Source organism: Paroedura picta, chromosome 1 (assembly GCF_049243985.1).
Source record: "Paroedura picta isolate Pp20150507F chromosome 1, Ppicta_v3.0, whole genome shotgun sequence".
Classification (NCBI taxonomy): Eukaryota; Metazoa; Chordata; class Lepidosauria; order Squamata; family Gekkonidae; genus Paroedura; species Paroedura picta.
The window spans coordinates 79173485-79200430 of record NC_135369.1 but is presented as its reverse complement, the minus strand read 5'-3'; the positions used below and the strand labels follow the sequence as shown (position 1 = coordinate 79200430).

General features: G+C 43.3%; 1 protein-coding gene across 4 annotated transcripts in view; it reads left to right on the top strand.

Moving 5' to 3' along the window:
- The window catches only part of KIF26B (kinesin family member 26B), a 412305-nt gene that overhangs the window by 158943 nt on the left and 226416 nt on the right, over positions 1-26946 (top strand). For all 4 annotated transcript variants that reach the window (XM_077344354.1, XM_077344338.1, XM_077344346.1 and 1 more), the window contains one exon: positions 15696-15862. In XM_077344354.1, the coding sequence (XP_077200469.1) occupies positions 15696-15862 (167 nt within the window). The remainder of the gene's footprint in view (positions 1-15695; positions 15863-26946) is intronic.

The window sequence follows — 26946 nt, the reverse complement described above, 5'->3', positions numbered from 1 at the left end:
CTGCGGGTGAGCCGAAATTTGTCCTGCTCCCAACTGGATGCCTTAGCCAAGCTTTCAGGGCATTGTGGTCTGACCATGGCATGGGATTTGCCGTGACCACATCCACATTCAGAACAGTGCTGAAAATGAGATCCACAGTGTTCCCTGCTTGGTGGGTGGGGCTAACAACCAATTGTGAGAGCACTAATGTTACCGTAGTTGACATCAGGTCCAGCCTATCTCTGCCTCTTCCCCTGATTATTGGAATCTCTGACCCTTTTGGGTCCCCTGTTGTTCATCCTCCCACTGTTTCTTTTTGGTGTTGTTGTAATGTCAATTTTAGTGGTCTATTTTCGGCTGTTCTGTTTCCTATGGAACCTATTGGCTTTTCACCCTTTTTTATTTCTTTTTATTTCAGCTAGGGTTGTTCTTGTGCTCTGGTTCTGTACTTGCTTGAGTGGCTGGTTTCTTTGTGGTATATAGTGGTTTGTGTGTTTCTGGAGGGATGTCCCCAATTGTCGCTTATTGCATCTCAGGGCTTCCCATTCCAGTTGTCTGTTGTATGTAGGGGGTGGCTGTTGTGTGGTGTATGTTTCTGGAGGGTAATCCCAGTCACCAGTTTTGGCATCTCAGGGTTGTCCATTCCAGATGTGTTTTGTGTATTTGTTATGAATTAAATCATACTGAGTATTTGTAGGGGTCTCTGTTGGGGTGAATCAGTGTGGTTGATTCCATTGTTGTTTTGGTTGATGGGTGTTTTGAATTAGAGTTGGTTAGGGGATTAGTATGAATAGGTGTTGGTTAGATAATTGGGTTGGGGAGATCAGTTTGGGGTAACGCTGGAGTAAATTGGGGCAATCAGGCAGGTTGAATTGATTGGGGATCAGACTGGGGTAAATTGCGGTAATCAGGCAGTTGAACTGATTGGGGGTTAGGGAGATCGATTTGGAGTAAATTGGGTAATCAGGTGAGTTGAATTGATTGGGGTTGGGGTAATCAGTCTGGTAGGGTAAGTCTTGGGGTTTGAGGTAATCAGTGTGGGTTGGGCAGGAATTTAGCAATTGGGTTGGTTGAGGTGGTTAGTTTGGGATTAATCACTGGTGGTAATCAACCATTTTAAGTGAATGATTGCTAAGGTGCTTTCCTCCCTCCCTCTTTCCCTCTTTCCCCCTTTCCCCCTTCTTTTCCCACCCACTATAATATATAGGCAAACAGACCCCAAATTTACATGATGTGAAATGTAAAAAGTGTTTGACATTTACTGAAATACTTGACCAATTTTAGAGATCTGTGGCTTGGATCAAATGGGGCATTTTGACAAATAAAAGGATTTTTGCCTGCAGAGCATGACTTACTTAACTCATCTGTCTCTGCAGCGCCGAATGCCTCCCTCCACCATGCTGTTCCTGGAGAATTCCTTCTGTCTACAGAAGCACCTTATTTGATATAATACATCATTTATTCCAAAAATGTATACATAGACATAGCCTAATTAAGACATGCAGAGGCCTTCAGCTATTTTACATTTAAGAAGCTTCATGACATCCCCCTCCCCGTAACTTAGTACATTTTAGGGGGCTTTTTTATTTAGAGGTCTCATAAAATAGAGGCCTTAAAATATAGTTAGTTTATACATAAATCCAGCTCTGCACACAAATCTCTAGTGCACACAAATCTCTAGAGTTTAACTCATTCAAGTGAGGAAAGTGACTGGGAAAGACATAATAGGTAGAGCTCTTCTTTTACACTTGATTGTGTTGCAGCAACTATGTTTAAGCATAGTAGCAAGAGACATCCTGTGGAAATTGCTAGTTGACTATTTCTCATGGAACAGACTGTGATTTGTGATGCTGGTGAATATTTCAGTGCAAATTCACACAACTGCTTAATCACCAAAGTCCAAATATATACTAGAATGTTCTCAAGAGAAGTCGCATTCAAAAATTGGTGGATTATGCTGTTTATTCTAGAATCTTTAATTTAAAGATTAATTTAAAGATTATTTTAAAATAAAATATTCTGGAAGTAAAACAATCTTAGTCCAAAAGGTTTCTTGCAAGCATAACTTTGGGGATTCAAGAGTGGAGATGATAAGATCTACATTTTAGGGTTTTTTCCCCCAGAAATATCTCTAAAGCTGTCCTTGAAATTTTGGCAAGTCTAACATTCCCTTGGTTACTTAACTTTGGGATGTATATCAATAATCATTCAGAAAAATCTTGGGTTAATAGTAAGGTTATCCCAAAGACTTGTTTGACCATTTTCAAAGGAGAACTGAAATGACTACACTTGAGATTGCTGCCACATAATCAAATAAAGGTTTAGGATATGGCTTTCCTGACAGATGTGCTCCAGGGCAACATCAGAAAAGCAGATGTGCTGGCACTGTGAGCGGATATATGCCAGCAACAAATATTCAGGAATGGAGTGTTAAAGCACCTTCATTTCATTTTTCAATCTACAAAATCTGGGCTCCTACTGGATTGCTTTGAGTATCAGACTGTAAATCACTTGAACATTTTCCTCTATTGCTTCACTTTGTATGTTGACTATTAAGGAAACACATGGGTTGGAGTTATTGGGTTTGAGCCTTTTAATCAGTGAACGATAAATTCCAGTTGAGAGAACAGAATCAGTCTCCTTAAAGTTCCCAGCAAGCCAAGTGCCCTAAGGGAGAGAGCAGGAATGTGACATGTCTGGCATTCAGATGTCTTAGTGAAGATGGATTATGATGGTCCATACGCATATTAGTACAACATTGCGTATGTACAGTAGTACATACTTAAGCAAAATGCTATATCAGTTCCAGATAATCTAATGTTCAGTTGGCACAATTCTATTAATGTTGTAACAGTTTTCCTGGATGTATAGGAAATTAGTAGAGAACAGTTATTTGCTGAATAAGTGAGTAGTGACTCAAGAAAGCTTACACTTTGCCACAACTTTTGTTAGCCCTTAAGGCGCTACTGGACTCTTGCTCTTTTCTACTGCTGTACAGCTCCCCATCTTGAGTTATTTGCAGGAATTAGAAATAGCTGTTTTTTATTTCTGCCAAACTCTAATCAATGCTATGTATTGCCTTGCTGCTGATTATCTTTAGTGTAGCATAGTGGTGTTAAGAGAAATTCTCTTAATGTCACTTTACCCTGTTTCTCCTTGTTTATTTATTTATTTATTTATTTATCATACTTTTATACCGCCCTCCCCGGAGGCTCAGGGCGGTTTACATTATAACAGAGAACCATACATAAAACAGTCTGTAGAACATGTACACCAATAACCAACAATTGCAACCAAACCAAATCCTTGAAATCCAATTGTCTCATTATTATCCTCTCTTTACGAATTTGGAATCAGTTTCTAGTCACACATGAAGAAAGAAGGGGCAGGAAAGCAAATTTTGCAAAATTACAGGATTTCACTCTGTAGATCAGCTTTTCCAAGTTTTTGAGCATGGAGGAGCCCCTGAAATACTTTTTTCAGGCTTCGAGGAGCCTTGGAAGTGATGTCAGCCAACCACGCCTCTCTGCCACACCCCTGGAAGTGATTAACAGGCAAGCTCGAGGAGGACTGGAGGGGGCGAGATGGGAGGCAGTTTAAGGTGGGAGTAGGTGTGCAGGCTCTGTCTCCTCCCAGGAGCAGAAGCCACGAGAGAACTCACTCATCTTCAGGAGTGGGGGAGGGGAGCAAAAGAATTGGCTGGTTCTCTAGGTTTAGGCCAAGTCCATTAAGGCAGAAGGGGAAAGGCTGCGGACTGCTTCTGGAACCCCCAGGAACTCCTGGTTGAAAATCCCTGCTGTAGATGCTCAGAGGGAGGCAATGCCTTCCCAAACCTTCTTATCTTCCTGTTGCAGCACCAGCTGCAAGGGCTGACATTACAAAAGCATGCGTTGATTTCTGTTCAAAGAGAAATGAAAGAAAAATCCCTCTTCTAAAATAGAAAAAAATAGAAGAGGAATCAATGGCTGAAGGTAAAATGGTGACTTTTGGAAAAATAAATTCCCTCCCCCAAAACACCACTACTTCAGATAACCCAGCACATATGGTTGACAATCTCCCTCTATTACAACTGATCTCCAGGCAACAGAGATAAATTCACCTGGAACAAAATGGCTGTGTTGGAAGGTGGATCTATGACATTGAAGTCTCTCCTTTCAAATCCCTCCCATCCGAGGCCAATTAATTATTCATGAGTAAACATTCCCAGGGCAGGGGCCACGTCTTACTCATGAGTACACATTCCCAGGGTAGAGGATTTTCCTGGCTGTCTGCATGCAGTTTGACCTGATTGGTCCTCATTGGCAGAATGCGCTCTCTCTATTGGTGGCATACCCCAAGAGAGGGCTTATCAGGTAGGGCGTGAGTTGGCTGCACACAAGTTCAACTTTATAATGTTTCGTGATAGTGATGTCAGCTTTTCTCAACTTGAGAATCCCTGAAACATTCTTCAGTCTTCAAGAAACCCCAGAGGAGGAATCTCCAGGATGGAGGCTGGCATCCCTGTCACTGTTCAGGGACTTCAGCTTCCAGGTGGAACCCTGAGAACCTCCAGAATGAAAGCTCCTCTCCAAACTGCAGAGATCAGTTCCTCTGAATGAAAGGGCTGCTTGGGACAGGGATAGGGGCTGTGTGGCAGTCACTTTTACACACACACATGCAGAGAGAGAAAGAAAACACAGAAGACAAAAGTATTCCTTTCTTCTTAAATTGCAAACCTTATTAACCACACAATCACTTCTCCATGTAGGAAATACCTGAGGGTCTCCCTCCTTGGATTGCTCTGAGAAGCCATTGGCCAGAAGAAGAATTCCATAACAGTCAATGATCAAGTCAAAAAAGATGCCAGGTTCCTGCAACAAGTTCTTCTGCCTGTGCTCTAGCTCAGTGGTCCCCAACCTTTTTATCACCGGGGACCGGTCAATGCTTGACAATTTTACTGAGTCCCGGGTGGGGGGGGGATAGTCTTCTGCTGAGGGATGTCGCTGCCACCACCTGAGCCCCTGCTCCACTTGCTTTCCCGCCAGTGCCCCTGACTTCCCACCACCCACTGGGGGGGCACTACCAGCAGCAGCTGCACAGTGCCACGCTGAGGGGGAACCCCAGCTATGGCAGTCACCAGAGAGCACCAAAGGTGAGCTGGTGGCAGAGTGGCAGGGCAGCCCCCGAAGCAGCAGCCGGGTAGGAGGACGAGGAGGAGCTGCGGCCCAGTACCGACTGATCCACGGACCGGTCCCAGTCCCCAGACCGGGGGTTGGGGACCACTGCTCTAGCTGTATCTCTTTCAGGCAATGGCAATTTTTACAGCTTGGTGTAGTGGTTAAGAGCAGCAGCTTCTAATGTGGTGAGCTGGATTTGATTCCCTGCTTTTCCACATGCTGGGTGACCCTAGGTTAGTCACAGTCCTGTAAGAAACAGAGCAGTTTCTCTCAGAGCTGTCTCAGCCTCACCTACCTCACTGGGTGTGTGTTGTGGATTATAAGCCACTCAGAGACTCCTTTGGGCTGTGAAAAGCAGGGTATAAAAAACAACTCTTATTTTACTGGGAAGGTGCTACTGGGAAACTCTCCCTTCTCCACATGTCCCCATGGCCTCTTGGTGCTTCTGTGCCCCCTCTATAGTTTCATCTTCTATGCCATTGGTCTCAAATTTGCTTTTTTGTGATGGTCTTGGAAAGACTGCAGCAAGACCAAGGTGAGATCCGTATGGAAAGGGAAAGTCTGCATCTTCCCAGTCCACCCACATCATCATTATTTTCCCTGCTGCAATTGCCTGTGATGGCCACTCCCAAAGCATTCCTCCCTTCTCACATTGCAAATTGCAAACCTCACATGACTTATTCATGAGTAAACATTCCTAGGGCAGAGGCTTTTCTTGGGCTCTGTGATTGGCTCCGAGAGGGCCAGCAGGGGGGCTGTTTCTGGGGCTTCTGCAGCCCCCCACCTCCAAAAGGCACACAGTGGCTGCCCTAGCTCCCCCATGTTCTCTGAGTTGAAAGAGGCCACAGCAACGTACTGGCATCTGGGCATGTTCTGAGGCCAGCTCCTCTTCCAACCAGTAAACCCTCTTTCAACTTGGAGGACATGGCGGGGGGGGGGGGAGCTGGGGCAGTCTCTACGAGCTTTCTGGAGGTGGGAGGCTGAAGACAGCCCAGAAACAGCTCCCTGCCAGCCTTCAAGGAGTCAGGGTGCCAAGGAAATGCCTCTGGCCTGGGAATTTTTACTCATGAGTAAGTGATGGCCCACCCTGGTAAGCCCCAATCAGAAGTATGTCCTCAGCCAGGAAGGGGTCATCTCTCCACCTCCAACTTCCTGCTGGTTTGAGAAGTTTACTGGTACTTCCTGGTGACCAATCAACCAAAGAAGGTCATTTGGTGGATAATAAAGAGAGGTTTTTTTCAAAGGCAGTCCCACGTTTATAGAACAGCCTCTCCAGCAGAATGTACCTAACCCCTCTTTATTCTAGATAGAATTTAAAGAATAAGGCATTTTGGCTTCTGTGTAATTTGATGATTTTATAATTTGTGGTGAAAAGGTCACAAGGTGCTACTTTATGATTATTTATTTATTCATTAGTGCAGGTAAATTAGGTTGCCACAAAGTTATTGTAGAGAAAAGCACAGGAAATACATGGAAGAGCAAAAAATAGCTTAATTGTAGTCATGATAGCAGTTCTATATCATTAATTGTGGTAGGCCAGTAAGAATGTGCTTTAGGATTATATATCACACACTTTTATATTATTAGTTTTAAATTTATTTACTGTGCCACTTTGAAACCTGTAGCAAGGTTGGAATCAATCTTGAAACTAAAGCTCTAAATGCCTATACACATTAAAACTGGAAGTCATAACTGCAGTATGGAAATTGGCACTGCATGAGGAAAACATTCATGCTGGTTGCCCCCAACCTACAGGAATTGTGTCTAGAGTCAACCAGGGCCAGGGCCTTTTCAGCTGTAGCTCCAGCCTTGAGATCTGGGCCCTTACAGAACCACCTAGATTCTGCAGGGCCTGCAAAATGGCAGTCTTTCACCAGGTCTTTGGTTGGGGTCAGAATATGTTTGCAGCTAAGAAAATCAATGGGCCTCCCTCCATTCATCTCTGGGTTATTCCTTCCACCAAACCAGAACCTAATTAAAATGGACTGGGGCAGATTGATGAGCCAATGAGGAGAAACAATGGGGTGCTATTGTAATAATTGTTGTTGAGGCAGGATGGTGGTGGTGAAGAGTTTTCATACCCCATGTTTGGCAGCATTGGATCCTCAGTTGTGTGATCTAAGCTCCATCCATTTTCTCTTTTGTAATAAAATTGTATTTCTGTTTATAAGATATGATTAATTCCTCCTCCCCCGCATATAGGAAAAAATCAGAGAAGGAACATCTTTTCCGTTCTTTCCCGTTAATGCAGAAAAATGTTGAGAATAAAATCCCCTTGTTCTCTGCTGCCTTTTCATGATACAATTCTGAAGAGTAATTTTCTTCCTGCCACTCTCTCTACGGTAATAGTTTGTCATATGTCTTTTAAATAAAGACTAATGACACAGCTTAAAGTGTGCCTGTATGAAGAGGTACAAGTTCTTTATATTGGTTACTATCTTGCTGGAGATTACAAGGAGGCTATTCTCTAGCTCAGAAATGCCATTTAAGCAGAGGCTGCACACTGACACACTTGGGTAGCTTCTGGTGGCGTTCCTGTCAGCAAAGAAGTGAAAGGTCAGTGGCTTACAGATTGCTTCTTATGATGTGGCAGCAGTTATAGTAAGATCTCAACTTTACACAGTGTTCTGATTCTGCCGACTGCTTGCTTATTTGTGGATAAAAGAAATATCTAATTATAACTAATAGTACAGGCAAAGGTTTTACAAGTCATTGTGTCAGTTCTCAAGGCAGCTTGCTGGTGAACAGGTGATGATAGTGCCCCTGTAAGGAGAGGCAGTGGTGGTTGTGGAAGCTTCGTATGCAATTCATTTTTGTGCCTTCAATGTATCATCAGAGACTTTAGATAAATAACATCTCACTGAAGCATTTTTAAAACAGCTGTGCATAGAGATTTATACTGAAAACATTTTTAATAGTTAGCTTGGTGCCATCAATAACAAATGACCATATGCATTGATTTTTAAAAGTTGTATCTTTTAAGAATTAACTACTACTACAATGAAAAAATTATTATATAAAACTAGAGGCAAAGCCCGTTGTATCCAGGAATACAATGGGCATTAGAGCTTGGCAGTGGGAAGAGGAAGGGGAGGAGTTGTCCAGTCTGTAAGGGCATGGGGTTGAATGTGTGTGTTGTGTGGGAGGTTGTGGTGCCGTGGAGACAAATGAGGGCATGGCTGTGGAGATATGGGTGTCAAGAACCTGTGGTGTGGAATGTTCATTGAGTATGGGAGAGGACTGACCTTTGGGAATTGTGGCATAGTGGTTCAAGATGAGCTTTCCAGAGCCATGTCTTCAGATATGTGAAGGGGAAATCAGACTGGAGACTCTTCTTAGGGGGAGATTACATGGCAACCAATTCCTCCCAGTTCTGCATTCAACATCATTTCCCTTCTTGTCCCCCTGCCCTTATACACATGGGGTAGTCACAGTACACAGGTATCCACCCTGCTTCTTCTGTCTCCATTTTTTACTGTTGATAAAATATTACGTGCCCAAATGCTTCTTTCACAGTTGCTCCTTAGAAGAACAAGAGCTGGATTTTTGTACCCTGCTGTTTACTACCCAAAGGAGTCTCAAAGTAGTTTACAAACATCTTTTCCCTTTGTCTCCCCACAATAGACAATCCATGAGGGATATGCGGCCGTGAGAGGTCTGAGAGAACTGGGAATGGGCCGCAGTGACCCAGCAGGCTTCAGGTGTCTCAAAGCAGTTTCCAATCGCTTTCCCTTCTTCTCCACAGACTCTCCGTGCGGATGGTGGAGTAGAGAGCCTCACTTGGAAGATGGCAACCCTAAGAGGAGGTCCCTCTGTGCACAGCAGTCTTGATCTTAGTCAGGTTTATGCACACCTAGGTAGTGTGGAATTCCAGAAGATGAATCTACACCCATCTGGCAGCCTTACCTCCTCTCTGCAATGTTTTCTTGACCTAAAATAGGTCAAGGGGTGCTAGGTAGCTGTGGGGGCATTACACACTTTTGAGGCCCCACTTTCAGACTTCAAGGAATATGTTCAGACCAGGGACAGCCAACCTCCAGGAATTGCTGCTCATCTCCAGACTATACAGACCAGCTCTGCAGGCAAAAATGGCTACTTTGGAGGGGGTGACTGTGTAGCAGGTTTAGGGATGCCAGCCTCCAGGTGGGGTCCAAGAATCCCCTGGAAGTACATCTCATCTCTAGGCAGTCAGGCTGAAGGGAAAGCTCTCTCCCCTCACATGCATGCCTTCAAAAGGAATGCACATAGCCCCAGAATCCACTTGGTCTACCCTTCTGAAGCCTGGGACCTACTGCTGGCAACTGCATTCTCTGTTGTTGTCTGCAAGGCCAAGTCATTTCCTAATAAAAGTGGATCACTTAGTTTTTCCCAAAGTCTCACTGTCTACTTTCCTGTATTTCTAACTACACTTGAAATTCTGGGCCACTTATGTTTTTGAGTTCATAGGAGTTTTTATTTACTAGGCCAAGCTTGAAAAAAAGTCACTTCAGTTCCCATGTCTCTCCAGGCATTTACTTGTTCACTATTTACAGTTTCAGACTGTAAATATTCTTTATTTAGATCTTCCTGAACTTTCCAGACTCCAGAAAGGGCTCCTATGGAGTTTGGATGCGGTTGAGGAGACGAAACATTTAAGGTCTCCCAGAAAGGTTGTTGTGGAGTTGAAACACTTGAGGCCTACTGCACAGGATTGTCGTGCAGTTGAAACAGGAGGCAAAAGAATTTCTACAACAGCTTCCAGTTTCACCTGCACAGCAACCCTGTGTGGTAGATCTCAGATCTGCAGAGAGTTGCTTGGCTGTTTCTTCCCTCCAGCAGCATGGCTGGCCAAAGCAGTATTTTAAGTGAGAAGGGGCTTTTCTGTGGCCTCCCTGTCAGCCAATTGTTTGGCAGAAGGGGAAAGTCCCCCCCCCTCAAAAGGAAGGCCCTCAGGCTCCCCTGCGATGCTCTTGGAAAGGCCTCCCTCCCCTTAGTCAGGGGCTGTCAGAGGCTCCTTCGCTGCAGGCCTGAAGGGGGGGGAGGGAGTGCACTCTCCAGCCTCCTGCCAGCTCTGTCAGGGTTCTGAGGCAATTTACAGTTGGACATGACAGTTAGGACAGCCTTGTCCAAGCCTCTGTTTTCATCCCCCTTGGCAGCCCTACTGACCTCCTCTCCCTGCGGTGGTCAGGAGCAGACTAGCAGTGATGTCTCCAGATTGCCTCTGGGTGGGCAGGCCCTGTCAGAACTTTGGTCCAATGATTGGGCCACCCGACTGGCTTTGCACCTTCTGACTGGCTAGAACTCTTGTCTGTCCTGATGAGGGCCCAATCGGAGTGCGCTTCACGTCTTCTGATTGGGCCCTCACCCAGACCAGCCCCGCCCACTTTCCGCCCACTTATCCCTTAACCAAATGTGTATGCCTCTCCTTGTGCTGTTTAAAGATAATAAAAATAAGGTTGGTTCCAACCCATTTCTCCACTGGTGAAAAAGGGAGGAGTATCCTCTAAGCATGGGAATTGACCAGAAAATGCAGTTTAATTCAGTTTGTAGTTTGTGGCATACCCAGTTCACTAACCACGAACAGTCACAAACTTTTATCTGCTAAACAATCCAGTTTGGTTCATAAGGTTTGTGATGTGGTAGAATGCCCCCTAGCATGCTAAAGACACAAACAGCTTGAAAGTTCATGGAAGGTTCATGCTGGTTGAATTTCCACAAACGTCAGTTCATGAACCACAGATCAGCCAAAATTCATCACAAACTTTAGTTCATGAACTGGTTTTTGCCCATCCCTATTGTCCTCGTTTGACTACCAATAAAGCTATGTTGGGGAACATGAGACTTACATGGACAAAAGCTATTTAGGAAAGGGGCTGTAGTCAAGGTGAGAATTGGGTAAGATCCAGCAAAGAAAATGGTTGGATCCAACCTATTTTCCTCAGCAAGCCATACCTAGCAAAGATTGTCCAGAATTTTGAAAAGGTTCTAAAATCAGATTTACTCAGCTCTGGCAGTTGTGCCAACCTGCAACACACCAGACTATTTTGCTGAGTAAACAGAGCTAATTCTTCATCCAAGGGATTGAGGTGAGACACTGAGGCAATGGCAGCACTGCTGGGGTCAGATCACTCCTAATGTGTCTAGTCAAGTATAAATCTCTGTCTCTCTTGTTTGTCATCATACCAGTATCGTTACAGGAAAACCTTGTGGGTCAGGTCAGCCTATTTCCCCAAAGGAATGTTCTGCCTTTTGCAGTCTCCTGCAAGAAGTCTTTCTGGGGATCCCATTTAAAACTATGCTCAGTTTCAGGGTAGCAGGAAGATGGGATATAAATGCCAATATAATAATAATAATAGGAAGAAGCAGCAGTGAGGTTATTGTAGGTACACAGATATAGTGCTGGCTTCTTTCTGCTTCCACATTGAATGGATCTGTTGAAACCAACTAGACTGGCCAGATTACTTTTCTTCTGTGATATAAATAGTACAGATTACCACTGTGGCATAGTGTGCATTGTCTGGGATCTAAGATAAATTTGATCAACTATTGGTTGTATTTTGAGCTGGATAGCTTCCATTGTTATCCCCCCCCCCCCCAGTATTCCAGAAGTACAGTCTGACACAAACTAGTAGAGCCAGTTTGGTGTAGTGGTTAGGAGTGCAGACTTCTAATCTGGCATGCCAGGTTCAATCTGCACTCCCCCACATGCAGCCAGCTGGGTGACCTTGGGCTCGCCACGGCACTGATAAAACTGTTCTGACCGAGCAGTGATATCAGGGCTCTCTCAGCCTCACCCACCCCACAGGGTGTCTGTTGTGGGGAGAGGAATGGGAAGGCGACTGTAAGCCGCTTTGAGCCTCCTTCGGGTAGGGGAAAGCGGCATATAAGAACCAACTCTTCTTTTCTTCTAGTACTCCCCCATGCTCAGTGAATTCAACTACGCATCCTGCAAATGGTGCAGGGAAAGAGGATTTAACACCATGGCTTGAAATATATGTTTTTTTCTTCTCTCTTAAAAAAAAATCCATTCTAATGAAGAGTTCTGGAAAATTAAAGAGCTTGCAAAGCATTAGTTAGTCCTAATAAAAGGTATTTTGTGTTTGGATTTTGCTAGGGACAAATAGGGTTACCTACTTTTAAAGAGATCAGTACAAAATCTGATCTGAGTACTAACCTTGCTATTTAAAAAAAAACTTAGAACATTTTTGTGTAAAAACAGGAGGTTCATTTTGGGATATGGAAGCTTGTGGAAAATGAAACATCATTATGGGGACTAATGAGGATAAAATAAATCCAGAATAGCTTATATGTGCATATGTACCTCATTGTCATCTTAATGCTGTAGGATAAAGCTCATAACTTCTTTCTAGAAATGACACAAAATAATTTTGTTAAAGTGAAATAATATTAATTTAGACACGTTGAGAGATGATGTGGCGTGTAGTAGTTATATGTATCAGTACAAACTGAAAATTCCTAGTTCAAATGTCTTAGACAACCCACTATAAGCTTCACTTGTTTTCTTAATAAAAGTGGCCTACCTTACAAGGTCATTATAAGGTTTACTGGGATAATGAAAGTCAACATACTAAAGAAAAGTACCATATAAAAGCTGGGTCCAGATGTCCTGATTGAGGGGGTGGTGGTGGAAATGTGACAATTAAGTTGTTTTTAGAATCCCCTGAATTTTTGTAAAATAAATTTCTAGGCCTCAGTGTTCTAACAAAATCTTGAAAGCATGATGGGACTGGATGCGGAGAGAGTATTCCTAAATGTAGGAATGTACATAAAGATAGCCACAGGGGGGTGTTGTGACAGTGACTGTTCTAAACCTTTGTTATTGCATGGGCAAACAGCTTCAGCAGCAGAAGAGAGGCACTTACGTTATCTCAGCGGAGGTAGTGGAAGAGGCCAAGATAAATCAGAAGCTGAGAGCAAATGAGAGAAATTCCTTATAAAACCATAGTAATTCCCCCTCCCTCCCCCACTGCTTCTATAAACAGCATATGTACTGTATTACTAGTGGTACATGTCAATAACATTATTCAATGAAAAACTTGAGAACTGTTTATATTTCCTGGTATTTAGTAGCATTCCAACCCCCCTCTTCACTGCATTCAGCCACCCACAGATTTTAAGACAAACATATTTTCAATCATTGTTATTGTTACACCAGGGACTGAGCCGGAAAAGTCATTCTAAAACTTTGTAAGATAGAACAAAGAATGGGGATTTGGGAAGAACATGTGTGTTGTCCACATTCACTGGATACTTTTTTTTTAATGTAGCATGAAAGATTACACTGTGTTATGCTTTTCCTATTGATGCTGAGCCAGTCAGTGATGTCCTGCCAATATATTAACAAAGGACATACACAGAACTTATCCCTTTAACCTATCCTAAGTCTTTGCATACAAAGAATGAGCCTGCTGGCAGAACACATGACTAAGGGAATGGGGAAACTCTTCATTTGATTTTCCTTTTGAACTACAGCATGCTTTCAGAACTACAAACAAAGACTGAGCAACTCTTGTATGAAAACTCTGTGATGAAGAGTGTGTGTACACATGTTATTGTCCTGTTTTATCTGCCATAATATGAAAATGATGGGCATGTCTCCTGGTGATCAGCTTGGCTACTGAAGTACAATATTTTAAGTTTAATTCTCAGAAATGTCTGGCTTTACTGTCTGTGAGAAGCATTTGTCATCAGTGCCAGATTCTTAATTTTAACATTGGACTTGAATGCTGATTTTTGCACGGTTCCTTGTTGCTTCATTCATTCATATGAGTTATTTAACAAAGTTTGCAAAGGGCAGCACAAGTGAAGGATTTCTCCTATGCTACTCCCCAATAAACCCAATCATTCTCAATTTTGGAATAAAATGGCCATAACTTTAAGTATATAGTTAAGGACAAATCAGTTTTAAAATCCGAATTTTATGGACTCTTAATAATACATGCTCAAGCATATATGGGAATAAACTTTTACAGTATGAGTTGGATCTAGAGAGAAATTTTCATTAGGGATGTGCCAAAAAAAGGGGGGGAAGAGGGGTATTTCAGATTCAGGTTAATCAACTGGAGCTCAATTCAGCCAAATCCCAGTTTTGGTACTGATATACAGTTTCTGCTTGATTCAGGAAAGCCAGATTTTTCCTGAATCAGCTGCCTGACAAAGAGCTGGTCTACAGAGAGAAGCCTCTCCACCAGATCAGCTTGTATGTGTGTGTGTGTGTGTGTATGTGGTGGAGAGTGTCATTAAATATATACTGGGGACAAGTAGATTTTAACAACCATGTGCTATTATTATCAACAATTTGCTTCAAAGCAGATTATTTCCAAGTAAACATATTTAGAATCAATACACTAGTCTACTAAGCAGAAGCAGCAATAATCCCTGTCGCAAGTTAGCAGGAAAGCACCCATGGCAGGTTTTTCAAAAGACTAATGATGATATTGTCTTTGTGCCTGATAAGTAATGGATAATCGTTCAGGCACAAATGAAGTGGTCCTTCTTTTATATTGTTGTTATTAGGTACGAAGTCATGTCCGACCCATTGCGACCCCATGGACAATGATCTCTATGGACAGTTCAAACTCTGTGGACAGTTCTTTTATATTAGTCCTGACTTATTGGCTATGATATTCTATCAAAACTATCACATTTATGGTTACAGTTTAAGCTTAGTTTCCAGGTCATGAGATGGCCTACGCTGGTGAGAAGAGGCCAACAGTGCCTTTTCTGAGCACAACAGACTCACCAAGGCACTGATATAAAAGAATGCCCATGCAGAAGAATACAGGCTAGGTAAAGCATCTGCCAAATCTGTGTGACATGATTAATCAGGAATACCCCACTTCCATAAATGCAATCAATTTTACCCTTGTATGAAAGTACTCTCTTTATTGCCTTGTATTATTATGTAGAATAATTATATCAGTGCAGAGAATGTTTCCTTTGTGAGGGAAGGGTCAAAGAAGAAAAGCAGATGCTGGCAGTACTATTTAATATGTTTAACTGGCAACTTTTTCAGCTTATAAGGGCCTTACTCTATGCTCTTCACTTTTTGATATCATTTCATAAGGAATTATAGGCCGCATTATGTGAAGCACACATTCAAATAATCATAATCACACATTTTTTTAATGAGATCACATCATGATGCTGGTCATCAAGCCCGCATTTCAGGTTGTGTTAAGCATGGCCACAATTTGGCACTCACTAATGTTTGTGGAGACTTCCTTTAATAAAGAGCCTTTGACTAATGTCTTCCAAGTTCCCCACTGTGCTCAAATGAAGCAAGGATAATGCTTTACACTTTCTCCTCCAAACAGAAGGAACACCAAGGCTATAATGGAAACTTACAATGTCAGAGGGTTATTTTAGCTCATTACTTTTAATGAAGATGAGGTGAAGTCCAAGCTAAAGGGCTTCAAAATAGAATGGTAGAAGCCATAAATGCATTTTAAAGGTCACAAAAGTGTGGTGAATCTAAAATTTCTCTTCCCATCACCCCAAATACAGTGGAATAGAGTGAAATGGCAGCCAACAAGCTTGTTATATCTTTCCCCTCTCTAGATCTCCCAGCTGATGACTGAGACTGGCCGAGAGAGTCTGACTGAGGCTGTGCTGAACCGGTACAATGCAGACAAACCCTCTTTGTACAGCCTCCCTGCTTCCCAAGGCACCTGTGTTGCCAGTGACACATCAACAGGCACCTCAGTGGCAGCTTCCTTCTTTGCTCGGTAAGGCCAAAGGTCTGACTGTTCTTTTTGTCTCTGGTTGGCAAAGGACTGCGAGTAAGGATAGGCGAAAGGAGTAGATGATATACAGAATTTTAAAATAATTTCTTGAATCTTTTCCAGTTTGGGGTGCCAACACTGAGTTAGGAAATGTCTGGAGATTTGGGGGTGGATGGACTCTGGGGATGGTGGGGGTGGACTGGACTTCAGTGGAGTATAGTGTTATATAATCCACCATTCAATGCCTCCATCTTCTCAGGGGAACTGGTCTCTCTAGTCAGAACATCAGTAGTAATTCTGAAAAATCTCCAGACCCTACGTGAAGGTTGACAATCCACTTCTAGTGTAAGGTTTTCCTGTATCACTACTTTTCCTACATGAACTTGTTGTTTTCAAAAGGAGCAAAATGTAAATTCATTACTTGGGTATGGGTTTTCCTAGAACTTGAAAAATTGCTGTGGGCTGTGTAATTGTGGGACTCATGAGGTAAAAGTACACCATCTGCCTACTGTCTTGGATCTGGTAGAGAATTTCTACTGATATATTTTTTGAGAGGGGTTCCCCCTCCGACTGAAAACCCACAACTCTCCTTTCATGCTGTTCGGGGGGGTGGGGGGTGGAGGTGGCATCCCCTGTCCCCCAGGTGCAGTATTTCCAGGGATATTTTGGGCTGCAGCAGAATGGGAAAGACTTGATCCACTGATGGAAATTCCTTCTGACTGGAGATTTTGCCCATGCTCCAACAAACATGCCCAATCAGCCAGTTGAGCCTTCAGTGCCATGAGCTTGCAGTGATGCTCCCTGAGAAAATTGATATTTTGTAGGTGACAGAGCTCCATGTTGCAAGCACAGGGGAGGACACACTGAATAAAAGGCAGGGGTGTGCAGTGGCCAGGTTGAACTGTGCCAGGAGAAGGCAAGGCAGAGCTTTTGCAAGGGAGAGGTTCTCTGAAGCTGTGTATACATCTCAGTGCTCAATTTTTGCTTATTTTTGTTTCCTGTCTTCAGTAGTCTTGCTCTGCTGCTTACAGTTCTGGCCTTGAAAACAACAAAGTCATAATTCTGGCTTCTTGTCAAGCCCTCAGGAACAGGGACCACATCCCCCTGGGTTTGTGCCATGATATATCTGTGTTGTCAGTCAATACTCAAGAAATGCAGAGGTTTTCGTTTTATTGCCAAGCATAATACAGTTCCCAGGGTTATCCTACAGCCTGGCTGGTTTACTCCATATTCCCTTGGATTTGCATTCTAGGTCTTTTTTCCCCATTGAGGTCCTCCTCCAGGATTTGCTTACTCCTAGCTGTGTACATTGCCCCTTCTGGAAGGGCTAAAACCTCTGGTATCTTGGCCACCTAGGTTTGAGACCAATGGTAGTTGTTGTCACTTGGCCAGGAATGCCATTTTCCTGGTCTACTATCCAGACAGAGTCCTGGCTGTCTTCTTTCTTTTGCTGTTCCTCTGGTCCCACTGGGCAGTTTCTTCTCCACCTTCCTCAACTGTGGCCTTTTTATCCTTTTTGTGTACCTGCTGCCTTGTATGTACTCCTACATAGCACTTTCTTCCCAAGGAAACTTTTGCCCTAGGGTACTCTGCACTGAACATGAGTCATCAGTGTGATGCAATAGCTAAAAATGCAAATGTAATTTTTGGTTGCTTTATAGAAGTGTAGTGTCTTGATCATGTGAAGTGACAGTATCAGTTTGCTCTGGTTAGACCCCATTTAGAGTATTGTGCTCAATTTTTAGCACCACAGTTTGAGAATGTGTCTGGAATGTGTATAGAAGAAGACAATCAGGATGGTGAAGGATCTGAAGACCAAGTCCTAGGAGGAAAGGTTGAAAGACCTGAGTATGTTTAGCTTGGAGAGGAGATGACTGAGAGGTAATATGGTAGCCATCAATAAGTATTTTAAGGGCTGCCATATGGAGAATGGAGCAGAGTTGTTTTCTGTTGTCCCAGAAGGGCGGAGGAGAACCAATGGAATTATATGAAATTAAAAGAGTTTTCAGAAAAAACTTTCTGAAAGAGCAAGATCAATTCCTCAGTGTAACAGACTCCCTTGGGAGGTAGTGAGCTCTTCTTTTTTGGAGGTTTTAAGCAAAGGGCTAGATCGGCATCTAGTGCAGATTCTATGAATTTAGGCCGATCATGAGAAGGAGGACAGGAAAGGAAGAGCCAGTTCTTGACTCTTGTGGTCCTATTCTTACATGCAGATCATCACTTTAGGTGATTTTCCTCCAGGCCAGATTGGCCCAATGATCCTAGAGGTTTTCTGCCTTTTTCAGAACTTAGATCAGGGAAGGCTGGGGGGAGAGGGTTGAGAATTTCCTATATTATGCAGGGAGCTGGACTAGATTACCTTTAAGGTCATTTCCATTTCTGTGTTTTAAGTTGGTGTTTTCTGACTCAGGAACTGGTCCTGGTTGTCTCTACTCTGAGGATGTGGCTTACAAGCATCTTCCCTTCCTCTTCCCACAACAGGCACCTTATGAGGTAGACTAGGTTTCAAAGCCTATTTGTAAGAACAGGCTTTGAAAGCCCCCCCCCCTGGTGGCGAGCACACCCAGCGGCCCAGGGAGCCCGCGAGTGTGCTCTGGGGCTGTGGGGAAGCCGTCACCGGTCCTCTCCCTCCCTGGCGAAGCCACGGCTTCCCTGGGGCCCGTGGAGTGTGCCTGCCACCTCACAGAGGTGGCAGCAGAGGTGGCAGCAGCAGATATTTTCTTCATCTTGTTATGTATTATAATATTTGATGATAGCGGAGGCTGAGCTAAATTATGGGTTGAGTTTTATGTCTCTGCCATTTCCTGCATTCTGTCTCTTCTGATATATATCTCACAATATGATGACTATTTATTCTCATCATCACTTAATGGAAGAGCAGTAGTCAAATTCTGCGGAACAAGGAAAATTAAAATATTGATAGCCTGTCTAGCATGATGAACAGAGCTAACTTCTTGTCTCTTTTACTCAGATGTTTAGGGACATCTAGCAGTTAACCGTTAGACGAAAGAGAACCTTTTCATTTCTTTCTCTGAATGCCTCAATACATATCCATTATAGCTATAACTAGGCTAAGGGTTATGTTTACCAGTAAAACAGGAATCCTCAGGACATCATTACACTTAATATGTGAGTAGCTGTCACTAAAACTCTATGTCTGAGGTCCATTATTCCCATACTGTTTAATAATGCAAAGTGTGTGATGTCACTGTGCTGCTTCATTTCATTGGCTATTGTATGTTGGGGCTGGAAAACTGAGATATGTTGAGATTGTATCATCTGTGTAATATCATCAAATATGTCTGGAGGAGAGAAGAGGAGAAAAGGGGGGGCTGTTCTTCTAATGTCACCTGTGCTTTGGTAACACCTGTATGTTTAGTTATGCCCTTTGGAAAAGAGACTTGAGGGCTGTTTTCCAGAAGAAAGCCATCACAGAAGGAGTCGAGGTCTGAAATGGCTTGATCTATGTAGGAGGAGACAGAGAAGCTGCATAGGTAAAGGTAAAGATATCCCCTGTGCAAGCACCGAGTCATGTCTGACCCTTGGGGTGACGCCCTCCAACGTTTTCATGGCAGACTCAATACGGGGTGGTTTGCCAGTGCCTTCCCCAGTCATTACCGTTTACCATCCAGCAAGCTGGGTACTCATTTTACTGACCTTGGAAGGATGGAAGGCTGAGTCAACTTTGAGCCGGCTGCTGGGATTGAACTCCCAGCCTCATGGACAGACAGCTTCAGACAGCATTTCTGCCGCTTACCACTCTGCGCCACAAGAGGCTCCTGAGAAGCTGCATACAATACATTTATTGAAGATTTTGAACCTGTAAATTCTGTAGCATCTTGCTGAATGGCTACATGTACATATGGGGGACAGATGTAGTTTAGTTACAAGATTCCTTAAAGCTACTTTGGTAATCTATTTCTGGAAGGGAGTATGCTTACTTGAACCTTCAGAGATCTAAGAAACCAGTTATTATCAGTCTGTGCCAGGAGGGCATGTTTTCCTCTGTGCAGGCATAGTGGAAGGGTACCTGACAGCATCTTACTCCTCCTTGCAATGGACCCTGCAATGGCAGATGGAAGCGGAAAATGTTTAGTTTCTTGCTACTCAAAATATGCAGATTCTAACAATACGTAATTATGTTCACGGAATACATTGCACTCAATAGTAAGATTGTGGATGTCTTAGAACGCATGTTAACGGGTATGGCAAACTGAGTTTTCCTCTTTTTTTCCATTTTTAAACAAGTAATATGTAACATAATAATATTAGAAAATGCTCATTTGTAATGCTGGCAGAAAATTAACAACATCTGTGCAACATTTTCCCTCATATTTCTAAAGCCCAATTCAGTGTATTACACCAGCAGGGACTGGTGAACAGAGTGACTTTTGTCAGCCTGAAATTAGCTTGAAAGGTGTCTCTGTGCTTGAGTTTTCCAGTGCAAAAATTAAAATGTTGATTTAAAAAAAAATCTGTTGAACTTCTGAACACTTGTAGTTGGCTCTGATTGGATTGGAAATGTTTGGCTCTCAGTATTTATGAATTGAGGCAAGAAGGAAACTTAATTACCCCAAATTACTGACTTGTTTTGGAAATGAACGCCTGTTTGCTGAATGTTTCCTTTTGTTTTACAAAGCATTATGTAAATTGAAACGGGACTCTAATTCTTAAGCTGCCCTTGATTTGACACAAATTAAAGATGCCTACAGATATGGTTACATTGAATCAAACCACCTAAAAATTTGTGGTTTACTCATCAGCAGCAACTTTAACTAAACGGTAGTGAACTACTCATTTAAATGTTGGTCAGAAATCTGGCTGCAATATTTCCTTTGGCACAGCGCTCGTAATGTAAATGATTCTCTTTTGCTCTTTCATGGTGTGTGGGCACTGGGCATTGGCAGCAAATGACTTGAAATTTTTACATTTTTTTTAGCTTGGATTTTTCATTTTGCCTTGTAAACATGAAGTTAAGCATGAAGGGAAAATTCTGGACCTAACAAGTAGTATCTGAAGAAACTGCCAAGCTATTGATCTAATACTGCTTAGACTAGAACAAATCTCATTGATTTTTGAAAGCCTAGCACTCACATGAATACATTATTTGAGCCTTGCAGCCTTAGTTTTTAAAACACTTATAGATTCTGTACAGAAAACAAATGTGTTTATAATTCCAGGGATTACTATTATTCTCAATGGCCATTTCGGATCTTTCCCATTGCACTTCATGAGATATAAATCTCAGGACCTAATCAGAACCATGATTTCCTTTAAACTATAGCTTATCTAGACAACTATCCATAATTTAGCGTAACTTTCATTTTGCATGAACAGTTTGTTGGCTGCTGAGAACTGAAGTGTTATAATCAATAATAAAGGTATTATTCAGAAAGGATGTGGGCACGGAAATATGTTGCACCTGCCTTGGAGAGGGGCCTGAGAGACTGGGCCTCCTGATGTTGCACCAGCCGCTCCAATGGCTTACTCAGTATTGATCACAAAGGGAACAGCTAATGGGCTACAGCCCAGTGGGGGCTTCTCACATGCATATGCTGCAGAAATTAATGGATGCTACCTGTGAATTTGCTTCCTTTTCACTGCCCTGGTGTTTTCCAGGAGAGATTCCTGGTGGATAAGGATTAACAGTACAGTTCAGAAGAAGGAGAAGACGAATTGGTTCTTATATGTGCCACTTTTCTCTACCCGAAGGAGGCTCAAAGCGACTTACAGTCGCCTTCCCATTCCTCTCCCCACAATAGACACCCTGTGATGTGGGTGAGGCTGAGAGAGCCCTGATATCACTGCCCGGTCAGAACAGCTTTATCAGTGCCGTGGCGAGCCCAAGGTCACCCAGCTGGCTGCATGTGGGGGAGTGCAGAATCAAACCCGGCTCACCAGATTAGATGTTCACGCTCCTAACCACTACACCAAGCTGGCTCTCTCTGTTATCAGGGCTTGCCATCCAGTTGTGATGCATACAAAAGACACTGCTTGTGTTTCACACCCCCAAACTCACAAGCAAACAGGATCTCCTTACCTGCTTTTCAGTGGTTTTACCTGATTAGAAAATAAACAAGCATAATATTTTTGTTAACATTCTGGCATGTGTCATCCCATCCTGTTCAGCAAAACTTCTTGCAGATTCAAGGTGTTTCTTCCAGCAGAAGTGTCTAGCTCACCACAAGAGCATCCTCTATCAGAGAATAGCTCCTTTGGTTGGAAGAAAGCATCAATCTTGAGCACAGTCTTAGAAGAGAGGCCACTATGTGTAGCTATGCAGTCACTTTAAAGGAGAAGAAGACTGCCTGAGGTAAGAGGAAGGCTTCAGTCAGTGTTTGTCAGAGTGTAGACTGCAGGCCTTTCATTTGCTTCTCAGAGCCAGTTGTTTTCTCCTATGCGGCACAAGCAGCCAAAGCTCTTCATAGCTGTATATGTGCCTGCAACTTCATGGAGAAGATGAACTGACTGGTGCAGTGATACAGTTGGTTGATCATGACATGCTATTTCAGCAGCTTTATCTAGAATTATTACAACTGCTTCCATGCACTGCCTGGTGAATTTCTGATAACCTGGAGGGTAAAGTCCCTGTGTTTGCCAGCCCTTACTAGTACTGGCTTTTATTCTGGGAGATACCAATCAAAACAATAATGGATATCCATGTGACAGAAAAATTAAACCGTAAAATGTATGGATGCAGTCTTTTATCTAGTTAGGCATGCTAGTTCAGCTGATATCAAGTTCATGATTGCATCTCAACGAATTTAAGAGACCTTGTGGTCTCTGTGCATCACTCTGATGAGCCTTCCACTCCCCTTGGGTTTTTTAGAAAACGCATCTCATGCTGCTTTCTGTTCAGATGTGTTCTTTTCTTTCACCAGTTTTGCAGCATTCATCATGGAGTCAATTCACTTCCTCCCTGCCTTATCGAAAAGTGCATTAATCCCAGGTTTTTAAATTAATGCACACCTGTTGCAACATGCATAATCAGTTCCTTAAGGGTTTATGTCCAAACCCCAGAGCAGCTCATGAGCATCTTGCCCTCAACTGTTACACTGACCACATTTGAATGACCCACCCGCTGAGTGCCTTTGATAACCAAAAGAGATTTTTTTCATCATCTTTTTGCTCTCCTCAAAGATGCAGCTTTTACACACACACACACACACACACACACACACACACACACACACACACACACACACCCTTTACTGGCATATAAAACTATATCACAATTAGAATTAGAGTGGGTAATAATAAGGACAAATTGATTAAAATAACAAAGACATTACAATGATACCATAAAATTGATAAGTATACAGAGATTGTCTTTAACAATGGTCCTGACACAATTTATTGTTGTTGTTCTTATTAGATATATTTCCTGCCAATATCAGCAAGCCGTCTCGCGGCAGGTTACATAGTAAAAACCCCACGTAAAATACAACAATTATAAGACCCCATTAAAATGACATAGCCCAGCAACAAAAAACATATTCTCCTGCCTTCATACAGCTCACTTTCTCGGTGCCACCATAGGGGAATCCGCAGATGCCAGCAATCTACTACAAGGCAGTAATCTGGTCCAGTGGTTATCTCTCCTGAAGGGGCTCATCTGATCTTCCATGCCCTGACCTCAACCATAGCCCTGGTGTAAGAGCTTCATTTTACAGCATCTGCAGAATGTAGACAGCTCCTGCAGAGCTCTCAGCTGTTCTGGGAACTCATTCCACCTGGTTGGGGCCACGACTGAACAAACCCTAGCCCTAGTCGAGGCCAGGTGAGCTTCCCATGGGCCAGAAATCACCAACAAGTTGGTACCCACAAGGTGTAAAGCCCTGCAGAGGGCACAGGGTGACAGGCAGGCCATCAGATATGTGAATCCCAAGCCACAAAGTGCCTTAAAGGTCAGAACCAAAACCTTGAACCTGATTTGGGCTGCAACAGGTAAACAATGGAGCTGCTTAAGAACAGGCTGGATATGGGCTCTCCAAGATGTTCCTGTGAGGACCTTAGCAGCTGTATTTCGCTCCAGCCGCAATTTCCGGGTCAGAGACAAGGGCGGGCCCATGTAGAGCGAGTTGCAGAATTCTGGAGGTGACCATCGCATGAATCACCATGGCCAGGTGCTCAGAAAAGAGGTAGTGTGCTAGTAGCTTCACCTGACCCAGATGGTAAAATGCTAGGCAGGCTACCTTCATGACCTGTGCCTCCATAGATTGTATGCGTTCAGGATTAGCCCCAGATTTCTGACTAGAGGTGCGATGTTAAGTTGCATCCCAGCCAGAGTGAGTAACGCACTTCCTGACCTGCCCTCTTCCTTCCTAGCCATAGGACCTCCATCTTGTTGGGGTTGAATTTAATACGACTCTGCTAAAGCTACCCAGCTATGGCTTCCAAACATCTGGCGAATGGTTCCAGGGGGGGAGTCCAGGTGGCTGTCCATGAAGAGAAAGAGCTGGAAGTTATCTGCATATTGATGACAAACCAGCCCAAAGCTCTGGACCAGCTGAGCCAGAAGGCACATAAAGATGTTAAAAAGTGTAGGGGAGAGTAGCGCCCCCCCCCCCCGTGGGACACCACAAGGGAGTAAAGAGGGGCATGATAACTGCCCTCTCACTGCCACCCTCTTAATCCGGTTCTGTAGGAAGGAGAGCAGCCATTGAAGGGTTGTCCCACATATCCCCATCCTGGCGATGCGGTGGGCCAAAAGCTTGTGGTCAAATGCATCAAATGCAGCTGACAGATCTAACATCACAAGGATGCCTGAACCGTCCCAATCCAGCTGGCATCGGAGATCATCCATCAGAGCAACCAACACCATCTCCACCCCATGGCCAGGACAGAAGCCTTGGTTGAGTGATGGTACCTTGCAGAAATTTAGCTATCCTTTTTATTATTTCTCTACTGGAGTTATCCAAAAGAAAGGAAACTTTTAAAAGGTCAGGAAATCCTCACTTTTCTGCCAAGATAGGGTTCAAATATTTTATACGGATAAAAAGGTAAAGGTATCCCCTGTGCAAGCACCGAGTCATGTCTGACCCTTGGGGTGACGCCCTCTAGCATTTTCATGGCAGACTCAATACAGGGTGGTTTGCCAGTGCCTTCCCCAGTCATTACCGTTTTACCCCCCAGCGAGATGGGTACTCATTTTACCGACTTCAGAAGGATGGAAGGCTGAGTCAACCTTGAGCCGGCTGCTGGGATTGAACTCCCAGCCTCATGGGCAGAGCTTTCAGACTGCATGTCTGCTTCCTTACCACTCTGCGCCACAAGAGGCTCTTTTAATACGGATACTTGTATTAAAAGGACAATATAAAAAGGATGTGTGGGACTGTTTCGATATTATTGATTTTACATGGACAATATCTATCTGAATTGGGCATTTTTTTGATATCTTCCTTAAAAAATAGCTGAGGGTAGGGCATTGCATATTTGGCTTTTAAATCCCCCCCTTAATGCATAAACACATTGAATTTCAAACTTTTAATGCTGGATTCATGCAACTCACAGGAGATTTATACAGTGCTGAAGGGGTGTGTGTGTGTGTGTGCCATCAGCACCAAAGACTAGTGGGTTAAATAAGGGCCATCGTTCACAAACACACACAGACATACAGACTTGCATGGATCCCATCGTTGCAGTCATGTCGAAGAATCATGGTGTTAGTTAGACTGTGCTTCAGTAAATCACTCACAAAAGTATTGTACATGAGTTTTGTACTAGACATAAAGATTGAATTGCTGGGAGAAATGGCATTACTGAATGTAAACATTAAAAATATACTTGAAAATATGGGAGGGGGACATAGGAATCACACATTGCTGGAAAAGGCCAAAAATTGCCATCAAGTCCAGCCTTCCACTGTCTCAGGAACTTAAAAATCATGCACCCCTGACGTGCTCATCCAACCTCCTACTAAAAACTTCCCATCTATCACCCTGCAAGGTATCATATTCCATTTACGAACAGCCCTCACTGTCAAAAAAAATGAAATCTAACATTTAAGCTAAATTTCCAATAATTTGAATCCATTGCTATTAGTCCTTGACTCGAAAGCTACGGTAAATAAGTTGCCCCCCCTTCAACCTGTCTATTTTTTATGTAATTAAACACAGCTATCATATCACCCCTTGTCCTCCTCTTCTCTCAGCTACACATGCCCAACTCTCTCCGACTTTTCTTCTAAGGCATGGATTCCAACCTCTCAACCATCCTAGCTGTCTTTCTCTGAACACATTCCAACTTGTCAGTATCTTTTTTGAATTGCAGCACCCAGAACTGGAGATAATATTCCAAATGAGGTCTAACCAATGCAGAATAGAGTGCTCTAGATCCTGTTACTAGCAATGCAGCTCAATATTGCATTAGTTTTCTCAGCTACCATATCTCATTGTAAGGTAAAGGTAAAGGTATCCCCTGTGCAAGCACCGAGTCATGTCTGACCCTTGGGGTGACGCCCTCTAGCGTTTTCATGGCAGACTCAATACGGGATGGTTTGCCAGTGCCTTCCCCAGTCATGACCGTTTACCCCCCAGCAGCAAGCTCATTGTGGCTTATATTTAATTTACTGTCCCCCGGAACTCCTAAGTCCCTTGTACTACTACTATCAAGTATGAATGAGCATTGCCTGAGGGAAGTGGCAATTTCCCTTGAGTTTTGCCTGCACTGTCAGCCATTTTCTTTTCACATTGGGGGAAGTTCAAGAACACACCGACATCCTAAAGAACACACCGACATCCTGGATAACCAATCAGGAAACTACTGACTACCACAATCAGTGGCCCCACAATTTAAAAAGAAAGGCCAACATGGCTAAAAAGTGAGTCTTCAAGAGGTATGCAGAATTATTCACTCAGCATACACACCACGTCACAGTGGAAATCCCAGGGGGAAAAATGGAAATACATTTGAATCAACCAGTTTAAATTCATAGCGAATCCATGTCATGAAAAATCTAGAGTGCATGCAGAATCCATCAAGGTAGCTTTTGGGCAGAAAGATTCTCTGCCCACATACACACAGCTCCAGCTGCACACTTGTAAAAGGGATTTCTCTTTCACCAGCATTAGGGAATTTTCAGCAGT